At 41.6% G+C, this 18,462-nt stretch overlaps 1 protein-coding gene across 3 annotated transcripts in view; it reads right to left on the reverse strand.

Moving 5' to 3' along the window:
* Window positions 1-2,209: 2,209 nt before the first annotated feature.
* MED6 (mediator complex subunit 6) overlaps window positions 2,210-18,462 on the reverse strand; it is a 114,308-nt gene continuing 98,055 nt past the window's right edge. For 2 of the 3 annotated variants that reach the window (XM_070593480.1, XM_070593483.1), the window contains exons 8-10: window positions 13,930-13,989; window positions 13,640-13,720; window positions 2,210-2,352 (exon numbers count right to left, since the gene is read on the reverse strand). In XM_070593480.1, coding sequence (XP_070449581.1) covers window positions 2,225-2,352; window positions 13,640-13,720; window positions 13,930-13,989 — 269 coding nt within the window. In that variant the 3' untranslated portion in view covers window positions 2,210-2,224. Of the gene's footprint in view, window positions 2,353-10,415; window positions 11,002-13,639; window positions 13,721-13,929; window positions 13,990-18,462 lie in introns of those variants that run through there. The other variant, XM_070593481.1, reaches the window with a different exon arrangement.

An 18,462-nucleotide genomic window follows, 5' to 3' on the forward strand; every position in this document is an offset into this window, starting at 1 on the left:
TAGATAAACACAGTGAAAAATTCAACAAAGAATTGGAAAATATAAAAAAGAACCAATCAGAACTGAAGAAGACAATAATGGAAATGAAAAGTTCACTGGAGGGAATCAACAGCAGAGTAAGATGACACAGAAGAACAGATCACTGATCTGGATGAAAGAGTAGAGGAAATCATGCAAGCTGAACATAAAAGAGAAGAAAGAATTAAAAAGAACAAAAACACTCTAAGGGACCACTGGGACAACCAAATGTACTAACATCCATATTATAGGTGTTCCAGAAGCGGAAGAGAGAGACAAAGAGGCAGAGAACATATTTGAACAAATACTAACTGAAAACTTCCTAGCCTGAGGAAAGTAACAGACATCAAGGGACAGGAAGCACAGAAAGCACCAAACAAGGTGAACCCAAAGAGGTCCACACCAAGACACATTATAATTAAAATATCAAGAATTAAAGATAAAGAGAGAGTCCTAAGTTACACTCAAAGGAAACCCCATAAGGCTGTCAGCTGACTTCTCAGCAGAAACCTTACAGGCTCGAAGGGAGTGGCACAATATATTCAAACCATCGAAAGGAAAAAACCCACAGCCAAGAATACTTTACCCAGCAAGGTTATCATTTAGAATGGAAGGAGAGATAAAGCGTTTTCCAGACAAGCAAAGACTACAGGAGTTTATCACCACTAAACTGGCCTCACAAGGAATGTTAAAGGGACGTATTTAAGGGAAAAGAAAATACCAAAACTAAGAATGAGAAAATTATGACAGAAAAAAATCACTGGTAAGGTCACATATACAGTAAAGGTAGTGGATCAACCACCTATAAAGCTAGTATCTAGGTCAAAAGACAAAAGTATTAGACAGATGTCAGCGTCATGGCGGAGTGAACTTGACCGGGACTCTCTCCCCTCCAACAGACAACAAAAAGGAGCAACCACATTCCAACAGAAAATACCCTAAAAGCACAAAAATCCTCGGAGGGTCATGGCAGCCACAGGACAGAGGGCGGAGAAGCTGGAGCCCCACTCAGAGGAGCTGGAACAGGGTAAGAGAGAACTTCGCTCCCTCCTCTAAAGACTGCAGTCACTGCCGTGGGAGGTTCCATGAGGGAAGGAGTGGGGGAGGGGTCGCGAATCCACAGGATCATCCAGGACTCCCTAGGGTCCTTGCAGCCTAGAGGGAAGCCCTCTAATGGGGCGAAAGCTTTCACACACGGTGACCTTATCAAACCAAGACCCCAGGAGACCAGATAGTGAGAGCTGATCCAGAAACCCGGGACTGCACACAGGAGAAAGCGCCCCTCCCCTGACCCACCTTGCGCCATCTCGGCTGAAGGCAGAGGGTTCAGAATATGCGGCTCTTGACCCCTCATCCACTGGCGATAGGCTGTAACTGCAACCAAATAATATCAGAATGGGAAAGACACAAACTTCCAACATCAGGTAATTCCTCACATCTCCAGACCAGAGAGCAAACAACAAGCACCCAGAACTCAGTCCTGAGGACACAGAAATAAGCAAACTAAATGGCAAAGAATTCAAAATAGCTATCATCAAAAAACTCAATGAGGTAAAAGAGAACGTAGAGAAACAATTCAACAAATTCAGGAGCTACTTCACAAAAGAGATTGAAACTGTAAAGAAGAATCAATCAGAAATATTAGAGATGAAAGACACAACGGAAGAGACGAAACAAAATACTATCCACTGAATGTTTGTGTGGACACCATAGAGGAGTGAATCAGCATAATCCAAGATAGACATGTTGAAATGCTCCAGACAGAGGAGGAGAGAGAAGTAAGACTAAAAAGAAATGAAGAAAGTCTCTGAGAAATATCTGACTCAATGAGGAAATGCAACATAAGAATTATAGGTATTCAAGAAGGAGAAGAGAAGGAGAATGGAGCAGAAAGCATGTTCAAAGAAGTAATAGCAGAGAACTTCCCAAATCTAGGGAATGAGAGGGAAATATGTGTGGAGGAAGCTTCCAGATCTCCTAGATCTGTCAATGTAAAAAGACCTACTGCAAGACATATAGTAGTAAAACTGGCAAAAATGAATGACAAAGAAAGAATACTCAGGGCAGCATGGCAGAAGAAAATAACCTACAAAGTTACCCCTGTCAGACTTTCACCAGATTTCTCTGCAGAAACCTTAAAAACCAGGAGAGAGTGGAATGACATATTCAAATCTTTGAAAGATAAAAATCTTCAGCCAAGAACATTCTATCCAGCAAAAATATCCTTCTGATATGAGGGAGAAATTAAATCTTTCCAAGACAAACAAAAGCTAAGGGACTTCGTAGCCATGAGACCCCCACTGCCATGAGAAATCCTCAAGAAGGCCATCATACCTGAAAAAAAGAAAAAACAGGAGAAAGGGGTCACAAAACACAGAGCAAGGAGACATATTGATAGACAGAATCAGAATAGGATAGCAAATATTCAACTATAGCATTAGGCTAGAGGGAAGGAAAACACTGAAAACAAAGACAATCTTGTCACTTTAACCACAAACTCACAACACAAGTTAGAATAAGATATCAGAATAATAACTTAGGAGGGGAGGAGGAAAGGGACTGAATCAGTTTAGACTAAGGGAATAAGAGGCCATCAGAAAGTGGACTATGTTATACGTGAGATTCTGAATACAACCTTCATGGTAGCCACTAAACTAAAAAGCAGAACAGGGACACAAAAAACAAACAAGGAAAGAACAAAGAAACACATCATAAAAAACTGCATAACTCAATGGGTAGACCAAAACACAGAGGACGAGAAACAAAAGAAATGCAGGAAAACCGGAAAACAAATGATAGAATGACAGCATTAAGCCCTCATACATCCATACTCACCCTCAATGTAAACAGATTGAACTCTCCAATAAAAAGACACAGACTGGCAAGGTGGATTAAAGAACAAGATCCAACAATTTGTTGCCTCCAGGAAGCACGTCTCAGCTCCAATGGCAAATACAGGCTCAGAGTGAAGGGCTAGAAAATGATACTCCAAGCTCATCGCAAACAAAAGAAAGCAGATGTTGCAATACTTATATCAGACAGAGTAGACTTCCAGATAAAGCAGGTAAAGAGAGACAAAGAGGGGCAATAGAGTGATCAAAGGGACACTCCATCACGAAGAAATAACGCTTAGGAATATCTATGCACCCAACACAGGAGCACCAAAGGTCATAAAGCAACTATTAACAAACCTAAAAGAAGAAGATATCAAAAATAACACTATAATAGCAGGGGACCTCAACACCCCATTCACATCAATGGACAGATCATCTAGACAGAAAATCCACAAGGAAACAGTGGAATTAAACCAAAAGCTAAAACAGTTGGACTTAAGAGACACATATAGAACACTCCATCCAAAAACAACAGAATACACATTCTTCTCAAGTGCACACGGAACATCCTCAAGGATAGACCATATGGTGGGAAACAAGGCAAACCTCCATAAATTTAGAAAAGTTGAAATAATAACAAGCATCTTCTCTGGTCGTGATGCTATAAAGCTAGAAATTCATTACAAGAAAAAAGCTGAGAAAGGGACAAAGATGTGGAGACTAAACAATATGCTGTTGAACAAGCAATAGAGCATTGAAGAAATTAAGGAGAAATCAAAAAGTATCTGGAGACAAATGAAAATGATAACAAGCCATACCAACTGATATGGGATGCAGCAAAAGCTGTATTAAGAGGCAAATCCGTTGCAATACAGGCAAACCTTAACAAACAAGAAAAATCCCAAATAAGTAATCTCAAATTACACCTAGCTGAATTAGAAAAAGAAGAACACACAAAAGCCAAAGTCAGCAGAAGGAGAGAAATTATCAAACCAGAGCAGAAATAAATCCTATTGAAACAAAAAAGGGGTTAGAAAGAATCAATGAAACTAAGAGCTGGTTATTGGAAAAGGTAAACAAAATTGAGAAACCTTTAGCTAGACTCACCAAGAGAAAAAGATAGAAGGCTGAAATAATACGATCAGAAATGAAAAAGGAGAAATTACAGAGGACACCACAGGGATATGAAGGATTATAAGAGAATCCCATGAAAAACGATATGCCAACAAATTGGATAATCTATAAGAAATGGATAAATTCTTAGAATCATATAACCTTCCAAAACTGAATCAAGAAGAAATAGAAAGAGCCAGTCCCAATGGCCTAGTGGTTAAAAGTTCAGCACTCCCCACTTTGGCAGCTCGGGTTCACTTCCCAGTCGCAGAACCACGCTACCTGAATATGGCAGAACACACTGCCATGTGGTGGTGGCAGCTCACATAAAAGAACTAGACTGACTTACCACTAGGATATACAACTATGTACTGGGGCTTTGGAAAAGAAAAAGAAAATAAAAAAGAGGAAGATTGGCAACAGATCTTAGCTCAGGACCAATCGTTCCCTGCAAAACAAAAACAAAAACAAAACAGGTTAGCTGTTATTATAAAAAGGAGAAGTAAAAAATAGAGAATCTGAGTAGACTGATCACTAGGAAAGAGATCGAAATAATAATCAAAAACCTCTCAAAAAGCCAAAGTCCAGGACCAGACGGCTTCCCCAGTGAATTCTACCAAACATTCAGCAATGACCTAATACCTATCCTTCTCAAACTCTTCCAAAAAGCTGAAGAGGAGGGGACCCTTCCTAACTCATTCTACAAGGCCAACGTTACCCTGACACCAAAACGAGACAAGAGTAATGTAAAATAGGAAAACTCTGGCGACTATCACTGATGAACACATATGCAAAAATCCTCAACAAAATACTGGAAAATCGAATACAGTACATCAAAAGGATCATAACCATGGTCAACTGGGATTTATTCCAGGGATGCAAGGATGATTCAACATCCACAAATCAATCGACGTGATACACCCCATTAACAAAAGGACGGATAAAAATCACAAAATCATCTCAATAGATGCAGAGAAAGCATTCAACAAGATGCATCATCCACTTATGATAAAAGCTCTGAATAAAATGGGTATGGAAGGAAAGTACCTCAACGTAATAAAGGACCTATATGACAACCCCACAGCTACCATCATACTCAATGGAGAAAAATTGAAAACTAGTCCTCTAAGAACAGGAACCAGACAAGGATGCCCACTGTCACCACTCTTACTTGACATAGTATTGGAAGTCCTAGTCAGCGCAATCAGGAAAGAAAAAGAAATAAACGGGATCCAAACTCGAAAGGAAGGAGCAAAACGGTCACTATTGCAGATGACATGATTTTATACATATAAAACCCTAAACAACCCACCAGAAAACTGTTAGAAATAATAAACAAATATAGTAAAGTTGCAGGGCACAAAATCAACATACAGCAATCAGTTGTGTTTCTTTGCACTAACAATGAAATAGCAGAAAGAAAAATTAAGAATACAATCCCATTTACCCTAGCAACAAAAGGAATAAAATACCTAGGAATAAACTTAACCAAGAAAGTGAAAGACCTGTACAGTGAAAACTATAAAACACTGTCGAAAGAAATCAAAGAAAACACAAAGAAATGGAAAGATATTCTGTGCTCGCGGATTGGAATAATTAACTTAGTTTAAATGTCCATACTTCCTAAAGCAATCTACAGATTCATTTCAATCCCTATCAAAATCCCAATGACATTTTTCACAGAAATAGGACAAGGAATCATATATCTAAAATTTATGTGGAACAACAAAAGACCCCAAATATCCAAAGCAACCCTGAGAAAGAAGAACAAACCTGGAAGTATCACACTCCCTGACTTCAAAACATACTACAAAGATATAGTAATCAAAACAGCACAGTCCTGGCACAAAAACAGACACACAGATCAAAGGAACAGAATTGAGAGCCCAGAAATAAATTACACATCCATGGACGGCTAATTTTCTGACAAAGGAGCCTAAAGCACATGATGGAGAAAGGAAACATTCTTCAGTAAATGGTGTTGGGAAAACTGGATGGCCACATGCAAAAGAATGAAACTAGACCGTTATCTTGCACCATACACAAAAATTAACTCAAAATGGATTAAAGACGCGAATGTATGACCTGAAACCATAAAACCCCTAGACGCAAACAGAGTCAGTGTACACTTTAACATTGGTCTTAGCAGTGTCTTTTTGAATACCATGTCTCCCCAGGCAAGGGAAACAAAAGAAAAAATAAAGAGATGGGAATGTGTCAAACTAAAAGGCTTCTGCACAGCAAAGGAAGCCATCAACAAAAGACAAACCTAACAATTGAGAGAAGATATTTGCAAATCATCGATCTGAGAAGGGGTTGGTATCCAAAATATATAAAGAACTCATACAACTCAGCAACAAAAAAACAACACGGCCAATTAAAAATAGGAAGAGGATATGAACAGACATTTTTCCAGAGAAGATATACAGAGGGCAAAGAGACACATGAAAAGATGTTCCACATCACTAATTATTAGGGAAATGCAAATCAAAACTACAAGGAGATATCACCTCATTCCCCTCAGAATGGCTATTATTACAAAGACAAGAAATGACAAGTGTTGGAGAGGATGTGGAGAAAAGGGAACCCTCATACACTGCTGGTGGGAACGTAAACTGGTGGAGCCTCTAAGGAAAATAGTATAGTGATTCCTCAAAAGATTAAGAATAGAACTACTATGTGATCCAGCTCTTCCACTTCTGGGGATTTATCCAAAGAACACAAAAACACTAATGCTAAAAGATATTTGCACCCCTATGTTCATGGCAGCATTATTCACAATAGTCAAGACTTGGAAACAGCCCATCAACAGATGAATGGATAAAGAAGATGTGGTCTCTCTCTCTCTCTATATATTTATATACAATGGAATACTACTCACTTATTAAAAACAATGAAATCTTGGTATTTGCAAAAACATGGATGGACCTTGAGGGTATTAAGGTAAGTGAAATGAGTCAGATTGAGAAAGTCAAATACCATATGATTTCACTCCTAAGTGGCAAATAAAGACAACAGCAACAAACCAACACATAGATATAGGAACTAGATCGGTGGTTACCAGAGGGGAAGCAGGGAGGGAGGAGGGTGAAAGAGGAGATAGGGCAGATGTGTATGGTGACAGATGGAAATTAGTCTTTGAGTGGTGAACATGATTGAGTCTAGACAGAAATTAAAATATAATCAAGTACACCTGAAACTTATATAATGTTACAAACCAATGTTACCTCGATAAAAAATTACTAAATTAAAATATTTTTTAAAAAGAGAAGAGGGGCCTGCCTGATGGCGCAGCGGTTAAGCGCTCACGTTTGGCTTCAGCGGCCCGCAGTTCGCCGGTTGGGATCCCGGGTGCGGACATGACACTGCTTGGCAATCCATGCTGTGGCAGGAGTCCCACATATAAAGTAGAGGAAGATGGGCACGGATGTTAGCTCAGGGCCAGCCTACCTCAGCAAAAAGAGGAGGATTGGCAGCAGTTAGCTCAAGGCTAATCTTCCTCAGGAAAAAATAAAAACTAAAAATGAATAAAAATAAAAAGAGAAGAAATAACAAGTGTTGAAGAGGGTATTATGCTAAGTGAAATAAGTCACATGGAGGAAGACAAATACTGTGTGGTTTCATTCATATGTGGAATATGAAAATAACAAAATAAATGAACAAACAAAACAAAAACAAAAACAAACACAGATACAGAAAACAGATTGGTGATTACCAAAGAAGAAGGGGATGGGAGGAAGGTGAAATGGGTAAAGGGGGTCAATTGTACGGTGACGAATGGTTACTAGATTTTGACGCTGAGCATGCCATAGCGTGTACAGAAGTCAAATTATAATGTTGTACACATGAAACTTATATAATGTTATAAACCAATGTTGGCTCAACAAAAACAAAAAGGATACAGAAGTTTCCCATCACTCCAGAAAGTTCCCTCTATTCCTCCATTCCCCCACTTCAGGAACTACTGATATGAATTCTATTCCCAGGAATTAGTTTGGAGTATAATGGAACTTCATACAAATTAAATCATATCTTAGTTTCTGTGATTTACATCCACGTTCTTACATGTGTCAAAAATTTGTTCAGATTTACTGAGTTTCATTCCACTGGATGAATGTACCAGTTTATTTATCCATTCATTTACTGATTACTGGTGGTTTGTTTCAGGTTGTGGAATAAATTCATGACTGATGCTGCTATGAACATTCATATACAAGTGTTTATGGGTAGTTTCCTAGGCCTAGAATTGCTGGGACATACGGTAGGTATAAGTTTCCCTTTATAAGAAACTACTATTATGCACTCTAATTTGTCTTCTCATGACCTCTGTTTACTCTTTCTTTCCATCAACCACCCCCTACAGCATTCAAGTTTTACCATTTATGAATCTAAGTCTCTCCTCAAAATTCTTATAAAGAGAAGCTTTAACTCTCCTCTCCATTCTCTATTTTAGTTAAATGTTGATCCCTTATCTTATTAAGGTGTGAGGGGGAAAAAGTCATTAGTGTCTTAAAATTGCAACAAACCCACTTATTCTTCCCCTGTGACTTCTCCAAGAGTCCGTGGCACTTTTGAGCCCAGGTATACACCCTACTTCTCCTAATTCCTCCCATTTCCTTTCCTTCTCTAAGTCCCCTGAGCTAGGATCCCCAGATGCCTGAGCACAGCCTCCCCCAGTAAACACACATTGTTATGTCATAGCTCCCCCCTCCCTCCTCAACCTCCCCAGGGTGCCAAGCCTTCAGCCTGTCTCTGCTCTCCTCATGACTACACTGCTAGAGAAGTTGCTGTTTCAGGAATAGTCTTGCCTGCCTCCCACCTGACTGCACTGTTTTTTGAGTCACAGGCTCCCTCACTCATGGGGCCTTCCTGGGCCCAGGCCCATAAGACAGGCGATCTCTGGCTGCCTCTGCTCTGGCTGTTCCTGTCCCCGGTCTGCTGCTCCCATGCCCGACCAGGATGGCGCTTCACTTCCTCTGAAGTTGTGATCCCCAGGAAGGTCTCCCATAGGGTAAGTGGAGCTGAGATACAAGGCCAGCTTTCCTACAAGATTCACTTCAGGGGCCAAAGACATGTGGTTCACCTGAAAGTCAAGAAGAGCTTGCTGCCCAGACATTTTCCTGTTATCACCGATGACGACCAAGGTGCCATGCAGGAGGACTACCCTTATGTCCCCCGGGACTGTTACTACTACAGCTACCTGGAAGGGGTTCCTGGGTCTATGGGCACCCTGGACACCTGCTATGGGGGTCTGCGTGGCATGCTGCAGGTGGATGACTTCACTTATGAGATCAAACCACTGGAGGCTTCTTCCAAATTTGAGCATGTGATTTCTCTGCTTGTGTCAGAAGAAAGGTCAGAGGTGGAAAGGTGTACGATTGAGGAGGAAGATAAAGATCACGCATATGAAGAGGCAACACTTGCTGAAACTCCTAGAGCAGCCCCTGTGTATTTGTGGTGGCCACACAGGAAATACTTAAAACTTCACTACACGGTTACTAACTCACTATATGTTCTGGATAGAAACCAGACACGTATAGTAGAGAATGTAGTGCTTATGAACAACATAGTGGATACCATTTTCAGACAAGCTCATTACGATGTTTCCATACGTGTTATGTGCATATGGACTCATTCAGATCAGATACAGTTACATACCTGGCCTAGTGCTTATGCAGCTTTAAGTCACTTTGGTATTTGGAAATTGCAATGGTGGGGGCATATTCGTCATGATACTTCACTGCTTCTTACAGGACATAAACTCAGTGGGGTCACATATTATGGTATCCATAATGGAATATGCAACCCCAATTGGGGAGTAGCATATACATTTGTAGGAAATTATCACGTATTTTTAGGTGCAGCTATTGAAGCCCATACATTATGTCATGTACTCGGCACAGGGCATGACACATCTGGTTGTAGTTGTTTTCGGAGAGCTAGCTGTGTCATGGCTCCTCAGCCTGGTCTTCTAGATATGATGAGCAATTGTACATATAACAGAATGCTTCAACGGGCTAGAGGGTGGGATCCTTGTTTGGGTGTAAAAAATACAGCATACACAAATTTTCCTTATGTAGCTCCTCGTTGTGGTGACAAGATCATAAATATGGATGAAGAATGTGACTGTGGCTCCCTTAAAGCTTGTAGTATGGATAAATGTTGTGAGACCCATTGTGCCCTAAGCTCCGGTAGTATTTGTAGTATAGGACCTTGCTGCATTGGCTGTAGGTATGCTCAGCCTGGAAAGGTTTGCAGAGACACGCCTGGTATTTGCGATCTACCAGAATTCTGTAACGGGAAAACACATGCTTGTCCAGATGACCTTTATATCCAGGATGGAACCCCATGTTCACCATTAGCTGTTTGTGTGAGAGGAAACTGTACTGACCGTGATATGCAGTGTCAAGCCCTTTTTGGCCACCAAGTAAAAGATGCTGCAGAAGTGTGCTATACAAAATTGAATCTAATTGGCGACCGATTTGGAAACTGTGGGGTGAGGTTGATACGAGGAGGATCAACCTCGGTGCCATGTGAAGAGGATGACATTTTTTGTGGGATGCTACATTGTACTGCTGTCAGCCAAATTCCTGGTGGAGGTGAGCATACTACATTCCGTCATATAATAGCAGATAACGAAAAATGCTTTGGATACGATGTACACGATGGGGCAGAAATACCAGAAATGGGGCTTGTAGTGGATGGTGCAACATGTGGGCCAGGAAAATATTGTTTAAATCAGAACTGTACTTTTTATCAAGACATTAATTTTGACTGTGATATCAAGAGATGTAATTTCAAAGGGGTGTGCAACAACAGGAAACAATGTCACTGTATGGACGGTTGGAAACCACCATCATGCGAAGAGAGAGGAGCAGGTGGTAGCCTAGATAGTGGCCCTCCACCTGACAAAACACTACGTCTTCAACCCAAAATAATATTTGCTCTGAACGAGGGAATAGCTCTACTGCTTATACGTTTCACCCTTTTTGGGATTTCAATTCTTGGTGGTATGTGTTCAAAATTAGAAGAAACCCTAGAAAAGAGAACCGAGGAAAAAACTGTTGAAGAAGGCCGCCAACAACCTCAACACAAGTAAATACTAACTGGAATGCACAAAATGGCAAAATTCACAGTGGCCCTTGCTGGGAGAAATGGTCAATAATCACTCTGATAATCACATAATCCTATAACTATTCTGAGGTTGCCATCTTGAAATAAAATGACATGGCAGGTAAAAATGGGTCTGTGTGTTTAAATTCACTTAACATTTCATGTCTGGTCATATTATTACTATTTCTGTAGATAATGGAAGGTACTCTTAGATTCACTAACAAGAGGACCTGTGTTTATTTAAAATGTGGAGTCTAATGTTTTATAGGCACACCTGTAGCAAATCTTGTTTGCATTGGTATGCACTTGTTTAACAGTTCATTGGACATTTTCCCAAGGGGTTATGTACTAGATTTTTGTGATTTGTTCATTTTTTTCCTCACGTTAAATAAGCTTAAGAAGAAACATTTACAGATCCAGTAGGAAGATACAAAACTTTGGTGTTGTAGGCACGTGAATGTCAACAGCAGTTCAACCCCCTGGTAAGTATGTGATCTTGGACAAAGTATTAGGCTTCCCGAGATCCACAGTTATATGTTACATGTTACATTGGCAGACAAAATGTACTTTTCCAGAGTTGTGTGATCATCAGTGGAAAGCAACTAAGAAGAGCCCGGAACACCTTAGGCACTTAATACATGCTAACGCTATCATGTTCATTATTGTCCTGGGTTGTGCTACACCTGGGGTATTCCAAATATACTGCCTTGGCATTGTATCTTGTAAAACCATCACATGAGGAGCCATTGATCACTGATATATCACTTCTTAAGGCCTCCAGTTATTAATGTCATAGTATTCACAGTAAAAATCTCAGGAATTGCCTAAGCACGGCCTGTATATAAAGTACAGGACGGAACTGACTGATATATGAACAGAGACAAAAATTTAGGTAGAACGAAACAGCACACGATCATTTCCAAAATAATGCACTAGAACAGGGTCTGATACGGTAAGTGTTACATTCATGCTGTTTAAATGCCTCAGGTCTTAGATCAAATCTCTTTCTGAAAATATGGAGTCCAGATGAGGGTAACTACCAAAGGGGAGGGGAGGGACGCATGAGTAGAGGATCAATAGGATGGCCACTCTACGATGTTGTAATTTGTCCATCTTTTACAGAGCTCTCTTGACCAGCATTTCTTGTCCAGGTGGCTTATCTGGTAGAGTGATCTGGATATTCATCCATTAAGAACCCAAGTCCCCATTTACTATGCCCTTGTCAAACATGGGTTGCTGCATTTGCACTTGGCTCCGGTATCTACTCACAAGGAGGTTAGATAACCATTTACTAACTGATCCAAATAACCGTTTACTAACTGGTTATTTCTTGCTGGTCCAAAGGCAGTGTTGAAACTAGAGTGTGTCTTCTGGAAGGGGAGTCATTTTGTTTTGATTTGAGCAGTCCATTTGTCAAAGTATGATAGCTGCGGACCCTGTAACCTTTTTCTCTCTTTATTTCCATTTCCCCAACATCTGCTTCTATCCTTATTGAGGGGTTTTGCTTTTGTAAAGGACCTCTTGTTTCCCTCAAGCTGTTTAATTTTGGGTACCATAAATTTGAGTGTGCATGGTTTTTATCTTTGGTTATCCTATTATCTCCAAAATGGCAAACTCAGTGTTTTAATCTGAGGATGGGTGTGGTCTGCTAGTCCATTTAGTGTTTCTAAATAGCATTTGATATCTCAGGTTATAGGCCATAATTTTTAAAAAGGTGGCTGTGTCAGGTCAAGGACTAACATGAGTTTTCCTTAAAAGCACTTTCTAACTAGTGCTGGATATTTGAGACAGATTCACCACACTCTAGTCAACAAGGTTGGATGCTTCAGAAATGCAGCATCACTCAGGGTTAGCCTTCAAAAGATTTGTGGCATTTCAAGAAAGGATGAAGTTTCAGGACAAAGATAAGAGGGAGCTGGAGAAGGTGAGGAAGAAGAGCAAGAGGGGCTGATAGGAAGATAGGGATCAGGGTAGGAGGGAGGTGAGAATGGAGTGGAGTTAGGAGAGACCAGAACAGGGGTAGACAGAAGGGACAAGGACTTTGGCAGGGGAAGAAGGTGGAAGTTGTTTAAAAGAGGCCTGAAAAGATTAGAATCTGTTCAAAGTATTTCTTTCCTTGGCTTCTTTGTAGCAACTGATGTAAGCTGCCCATGGCGTGACAACTATTCTAATACGCTCTCTTCTAAGATACCACAATACACAAGTTTGACAATGCCCACGAAATCAAAGGCCACTGCAGCCCAAGATTGTACTTACTGAAATCATGCCACGTTGAGAGGAAATTAATAGCGGTAGGACCTTGGTGGCAGACCATATATCTAGAGCAAATCTGGCCAGGGGTTTGGGTAGACCAGGAGTTTCCTCCAGTGAAAGAAGTCTGAGCTAGAAGGAGGGACCTGCTCTAAGTTAGGAAAAATGCCTAATTCTCCGCTCATCCAAAGAACTCCAACAAACAGAAGGAGAAATACTGACATCGGTCTGACAAGAGGTTGACCTACAAAACAATGACGGCCTGCAACCTCCATGCTATGAAAAATGCAGAGAACAGGAGGAGGACTTACCTCCCCAGCCAAGGAAATTAGGGTTCTTTGATATATGCTGGTCTTGACCCAAACAGGCAGTGTTGGGGGTTTGTCCAACCTCTCTCAGGCAATGGCACGAAAGTATAAAAACAAAAACAAAAACAAAGATTTATGTGACTCAAGTAGAGGTTAAAGGCTTCATTCAGTTGAGGTGGATCAGGGAATACCCGAAAACCAGGTGAATACACAACTGAACCAGGGTCAAGGTTTTTATAAGATAGGAAGAATTTGAATAACCATCCTGTATTTTAACTTAGGGGCAGTTTCACCTTTTGCCAAAACTTGTAGCTTGGAGTTGGTCCTGTTTTCCTGCCTCTTGTTTGGAGTTCCTATAACCAATAGAACAGTATTTCTGAGAACTGTTTTTGCAAGCCTCATGGTATTTTGAGACAGTCATGGTGTGTGGGAGGTATAAAGACAAAAAAGGAAATGGGCAGAGCAGAAGGTAAGGGGAAACACGAGACTGTGTAAATCGTTTGTTTGAAAACTTTTGCACCTTCATCCTCAAGGAGTCTGAGACTTTCTCGGTCAAGATTGCTGCACAAGTCCGTTCACAGTTACCATTGCCCAAGGGAGTTCCACGTGGCTCCCAAATGAAACACCTAGGTTCCATATATCACCCTCCATGCTCCTACTGAGGCTTAGCAGCCTTACCTCCCCTTTCTACTCAGGGTCAACTACTCCGTCCAAAATAGCGACTCCTCTTCTCCACTGTCTGGTCCTTGGACACAAGATATCTGAAGTGCCTTGATGGCAGTTGTAGCTTGCAGTTCTGTGGGACTCATGCTGTGTCCCTGGCTAAAGTGCAGTCCCTGTGGACCAAGACCTACAACGCTGGAGAACACACAGTTGCGGGGGGGCAAGCAGAAAAACCACCAGTGGATCATTAAGAGTGATGGTAAGTAGGGCCGCCCAACTTCTGCTCCTTGGTTCCTGGTCCCATATGTTCTTTGTAATGGATAAAGAGTACCATGTAGCAGTCTTTGATTTAAAATACACACTGTACCGTGAAGGATGGCACTCTTTCCTTCCAGAGTATTGTTTCTGAGCTGGCATTTTTTTGTGTCTTCAGTAGGCTGTTGCAGCACAGTGTGAGGGTAGTTGCTACTGACTATTTGATATGTGATGCAAACAATGGATTCCATTGGGATAGACCCATCCCTGTACCTCATTCACTGAAGAATGAATTATCTGTTCACATGCTAAGTCATGTGGGATTCCATGGTTAAACATCATGTGCTTCATAAGTAAGCCCCCAATAGTGGTGTTGGCTGTGGCTGTGCAGGCAGAAGAGGCAATTTATCACAACTAGAATGGCTATCTATTCTTGTGAGGACTAATTGCTGGTCCTTCCAGGATGGAAGGGGCCCTATGTAGTCAACTCTCCACCAATTAGCTGCTAGGTTTTCTTGAGGAAGAGTGACTTAGCAACATTGGTCTTTGTTGTTGGCAAGTTGGCCATTTGGAGACAGCAGTACTTCACTTGACTCCTTTGGCAAGTGGGAGTCCATGCTATTGAGCCCAGTGTAGCCGCTACCTCTGCCACCATGGCCACTCTGTTCATGTGCCCATTGGGCCAGTTCCAGGGTGGTCAGTGCCGAAGTTTGTCTAATGTTGACTGGCCAAGCCATTTTGCCTGCTTGGTTTTCCAGGGCATCTTTCAGGGTGCAGGCTTCTTGGTAGGCATGAACCTGTGCTACAAAAACCTTCACACTTGCTGACTACTGCTCTATCTGAAGCCACGTATCTCTACCCTACACCACCTTTTCTCTGACTCTCTAGTCCTTTTTATTCCAGGCCCCTGACCACTTGGTAAGAACCTTGGCTGCCTGAGGTGGTCTCATTTGAGGCCCACCTTGGGCCACTTAGTCTTCCACATAGGGTAGATGAACATGTGCACTAGCCATAACTCTGCCCAATACAATGATTTTGTTCACTTTACTGTCTTTAGTCATCTCTGAAGAGGAATGTTATGCAGCCATCTTCCATGTTGGGTTTGAACCCACAGACCACGCCTACCCTTCCATGTACCAATTTCAGGCATTTTAGACCTCCTTCACCTGGCTTCGCAAAACCCCCACATGGGCATATATGCAAGCTGAGCGCAGTGCACTCATGAAACCATGGTAAATGATATGGTGACTCCAACTACCTGTTCATACAGCTTTACACGAGTCTTCTCCTCTTGTATGAGCTTCACATTAGATGTCCTCTTTGGATCTCACCATGAATTGCTGCCAGATCCGTCTCACTTTATGGCTTGGAAGAATCAAAAGGACCTAGTTTATACTGGATGATTCAAGGCATATGCTCATTTGGAGCCTCATGGTCAAACAGCCATGTTGCCCAGGGCCCCAGAACACACCAAGAGCTGTTTCTCGATGGGCAGATGGCATGACCTTGTTTCAAACCCCCAGGGCTTGGACTGTGGTTCTCCTTCTGGGACTTCCCGCAAGCTCCACACTGCATCTTTTCCCATCACCAGTAACCCCCACAGGGTCAGAGAGCTCAGGTGTGCCAGACTTTACAGCCCAAATGATGGCTTCTGTTTGCTCCACGGTCTAGGTCTACAGCAAGGCCCTTTCTTGCCTGGGTCCCACTCAAGGATGACCGACTTCATTATCATCCGGTATGTGGGCCAACATAGTATTCATAGGTGTGAAATATTTGCTTCAACTACCCAAAGAGGAATATGTTAGGCACCACTTTCCTTGTGGTAGGAAATACAAGATGAAACAATTTGCCTTTACTCTGATGGTAGGTCCCAACATGACCTTAACCCACTGTACCCCCAAATACTCTAATAATGTGGCATGTCCCTGAATCTTTATAGGGTTTATCTCCCACTCTCGGAGTGTATGTCTCCTAGTAAGACCACAAATAAACTAACCAACTCATGTTTGCCGTGTCCCATTAGCATGATACCGTTGATATCATGAATCAGTACGATGTTTTCTGGATGTTAGGACCGTCTAGATCTATTCAGATAATATTATGCCAGAGGCAGGAGAGTAAACGTAACCCTAGGAACAAAGGTATAAATATGATTGTCCATGCCTTATGGATGCTAACCTTTAATCTCTTTTCGGATCAGAATAGAAATTAACACATTGACCAGATCAATGGCTGCATGCCATGCGCCTGAGGCCATATTAATTTGCTCTAGCAATGACAGCACATCTGACCCAGCAGCTGCAATGAGAGATTCTACGTGGGAGAGCTTGTTCTTGTCTACAATCATTCATTAGGATCCATACAGTTTCTGCAGGGGCCAGATTGGTGATCTAAATGGAATTCTGATAGGGACAATCACTGCTGCCTCTTGTAGTCTCTAATGCTGGCACTTATGTCCACCTTCCCACCCAGAACACAATGTTGCCTTTGATTGACTATGCTGGCCGGGGTTAGAGGGACATTGAAGAAGCTTCCACTGGTTGTGTGATGAGGATAGCTCTTATTCCACATGCAAGGACTCCATAGGGATGTTATTCTAACTGCCAAAGATATCAATCCTGATTATATACCTGAGGACTTGGAGAAGGGACCACTGCGTTGGACTGCAGACCACTGAACCCACTGTAAACCGAACATCAGTTAGGACACCACTTCTTGCCCAATGTTCATAACCTCCCACTACAACAGGGTCCATGATGATGCTTTGGAGCCCTGAGTATCAATGTCAATGCAGATACTGTCCAATAATCCTCTCGACGCCAGGTATTTCTCTATCCCTAGCATAGAGACTCCCAAGGAAATGGTTGTAGGTTCCTTGGGGAAAGGACTCGGAGAATCATTACGTTATATATTTGTCATGATGTTGATATGTCCTTCCTCCTAGGAACCCAGTGATCTCTTTAGTCAACAGACAGTGCATCTGAACAGCGACTTCGCTCCAATAACTGAACAGGGATCATAACTTTTTACCGGTGCCACCCTTTCCAGCCTCCTACTCCTCCATTTTTGCCTTATTCTGATTGTAGATATTAAGCAACACTCTCCTTGGCTACTCGTCTATTTGCCACTAGAGATATGTTGCGCCTTTACCACCTCAAATTCCCTACAGGTAAATCCCTTTAGCTGCCTCTCCAACCAGCACAATTTTTATGGTAACTGTGGTCCCCTAGTTTCAGCTGTTAAGTGCAGCCACCTGGCCTCTGTTACTTCAAGAGACCTCATTATCCCCATAGCCGTTAACAAACACTGATCTGTGACAACCTCTCCTATTACTGAACTGGCCTACAGAGGAGAGACACAACTGAACGCCTCAGAGATGATGATGCCCCTTACACCAGTGCATTTTAAAAAATTTTTATTGAGGTATGGTTGACATTATACTAGCTCCAGGTGTATAACGTGATGATTCAGTATTTGTATATATTGCATGTGATCACCACTATAAGTCTAGTTAACATCTGTTACCATACATAGTTATAAAAATTCTTTTTCTTGTGATGAAAACTTTTAATATCTACCCTCTTAACAACTGTCAAATATACAACACAGTATTATTAACTGTAGTCACAACACACGCTGTACATTACCTCCCAATGGCTTATTTATTTTATAATTGGAAATTAGTACCCTTTGACCCTCTCCACCCATTTCACCCACCCCTCACCTCCCACCTCTGGCAGCCACCAATCTGTTCTCTATATCAAGATGTGTGCATTCTTTAAAAAAAAAAATTGAGTTCATAATAGTTTACATTGATGTGAGATTTCAGTTGTACATGATTTCTTGTCTGTTACCACATAAGTGCTTCCTTCACCTCCGTGCCCAAACCCCCACCTACCTTTGCCTGG

This window comes from Equus przewalskii, chromosome 25 (genome assembly GCF_037783145.1).
Source record: "Equus przewalskii isolate Varuska chromosome 25, EquPr2, whole genome shotgun sequence".
Classification (NCBI taxonomy): Eukaryota; Metazoa; Chordata; class Mammalia; order Perissodactyla; family Equidae; genus Equus; species Equus przewalskii.